The 2,039-nt window shown below is 54.3% G+C and overlaps 1 protein-coding gene across 1 annotated transcript; it reads left to right on the plus strand.

Moving 5' to 3' along the window:
* The first annotated feature begins 6 nt into the window (after positions 1-6).
* LOC110392067 (repetin-like) lies at positions 7-2,033 on the plus strand. The gene has a single exon (XM_021384024.1). It carries the CDS (start codon positions 156-158, stop codon positions 1,206-1,208), a length of 1,053 nt encoding a protein of 350 aa, XP_021239699.1. The 5' UTR covers positions 7-155; the 3' UTR covers positions 1,209-2,033.
* The last annotated feature ends 6 nt before the right edge of the window (positions 2,034-2,039 follow it).

A 2,039-nucleotide genomic window follows, 5' to 3' on the forward strand; every position in this document is an offset into this window, starting at 1 on the left:
TGCGAGCGTCGCCGAGTGCAGCAGCGCTGCTCTGAGCAGGGGATGAGCGTTGCAGCAGGGAGGCAGACAGACGGACAGGACGGACAGGACGGACGGAGACAGGATGGACAGACGGACAGGGCAGACAGAGAGACAAGATAGACAGGCCGGACAGGATGGGCAGGATGGACAGGAGAGATAGGCAGGACAGGCAGACAGGATGGACAGAACGGTCAGGACAGACAGACAAGACAGACAGGACAGACAGACAAGACGGGATGGACAGGATGGGCAGGATGGGTGGGATGGACAGGGCAGATATAGGCAGGAAAGGCAGACAGGATGGACAGAACGGTCAGGACAGACGGACAAGACGGACAGACAGACAGGATGGACAGGACGGACAGGACAGATGGGGTGGACAGGATGGACAGACAGGACAGACAGACAAGACAGACAGGACGGACAGGATGGGTGGGATGGACAGGACAGGTAGGCAGGACAGGCAGACAGGACGGACAGGAGGGACAGGACAGACGGACAGGACGGACAGACAGAGTCAGACAGGATGGACAGAACGGACAGGACAGATGGGATGGACAAGGCAGCCAGACAGGACAGATGGACAAGACAGACGGGACGGACAGGACGGACAGGGCAGACAGAGAGGCGAGACAGGATGGACAAGACAGACGGACAGGACAGATGGACAGAGTCAGGACAGACAGAGGGACGGACAGGACAGCTGGGCAGGACAGACAGAGAGACAAGACAGGCTGGACAGAGGAACGGACAAGACAGACAGGATGGACGGACAGAGGAACGGACAGGACAGACAGGACAGACAGACGGACAGGATGGACAGACAGAGAGACAAGACAGGCCAGACAGAGGAACGGACAGGACAGACGGACAGGATGGACAGGATGGACAGACAGAGAGACAAGACAGACCAGACAGAGGAACGGTCAGGACAGACGGACAGGATGGACAGACAGAGAGACAAGACAGGTCGGACAGAGGAACGGACAGGACAGACAGACGGACAGGATGGACAGGATGGACAGACAGATGAGACAGGCAGGACAGACGGACGCACGTTGTGCCCCGGTGCCCTGTGTCCGGGTGGGGACGCTGCCGCCGCCATCGCTCGGCTCCCGCGGCGCCGAACCATTCCATGGTTCTGTGACCTGCAAGGACCTTTCCGATTGCACCCATCCATTCTATGATTCTGTGGCCTTCCAGGACCTTTCCAACCCAGCCCAACCATTCCATCGTTCTGTGATCTTTAAGGACCTTTCCAGTCCAATCCCACTATTCCATGGTTCTTTGATTTTGAAGGACCATTGTATGATTCTGTGACCTTCAAGGACCTTTCCAATCCAGTCCCACTATTCCATGGTTCTGTGATCTTTAAGGACCTTTCCAATCCAACCAGACCATTCCATGGTTCTGTGACCTTCCAGGACCTTTCCAATCCAACCTGACCATTCCATGGTTCGGTGATCTTTGAGGACCTTTCCAATCCAACCTGACCATTCCATGGTTCTGTGACCTTCCAGGATCTTTCCAATCCAACCTGACCATTGCGTGGTTCTGTGACCTTCCAGGACCTTTCCAACCCAACCCGACCATTCCATGGTTCTGTGACCTTCCAGGACCTTTCCAATCCAACCCAACCATTCCATGCTTCTGTGATCTTTAAGGACCTTTCCAATCCAACCCAACCATTCCATGCTTCTGTGATCTTCAAGGACCTTTCCAATCCAACCTGACCATTGCGTGGTTCTGTGACCTTCGAGGACCTTTCCAATCCAACCTGACCATTCCATGGTTCTGTGACCTTCCAGGATCTTTCCAATCCAACCTGACCATTGCGTGGTTCTCTGACCTGCAAGGACCTTTCCAATCCAACCAGACCATTCCATGGTTCTGTGATCTTTAAGGACCTTTCCAATCCAACCTGACCATTCCATGGTTCGGTGATCTTTAAGGACCTTTCCAATCCAACCCAATCATTCTATGATTCTGTGACCTTCAAGGACCTTTCCAATCCAACC

The sequence above is a fragment of the Numida meleagris genome, unplaced genomic scaffold, assembly GCF_002078875.1.
Source record: "Numida meleagris isolate 19003 breed g44 Domestic line unplaced genomic scaffold, NumMel1.0 unplaced_Scaffold902, whole genome shotgun sequence".
Taxonomy (NCBI): domain Eukaryota; kingdom Metazoa; phylum Chordata; class Aves; order Galliformes; family Numididae; genus Numida; species Numida meleagris.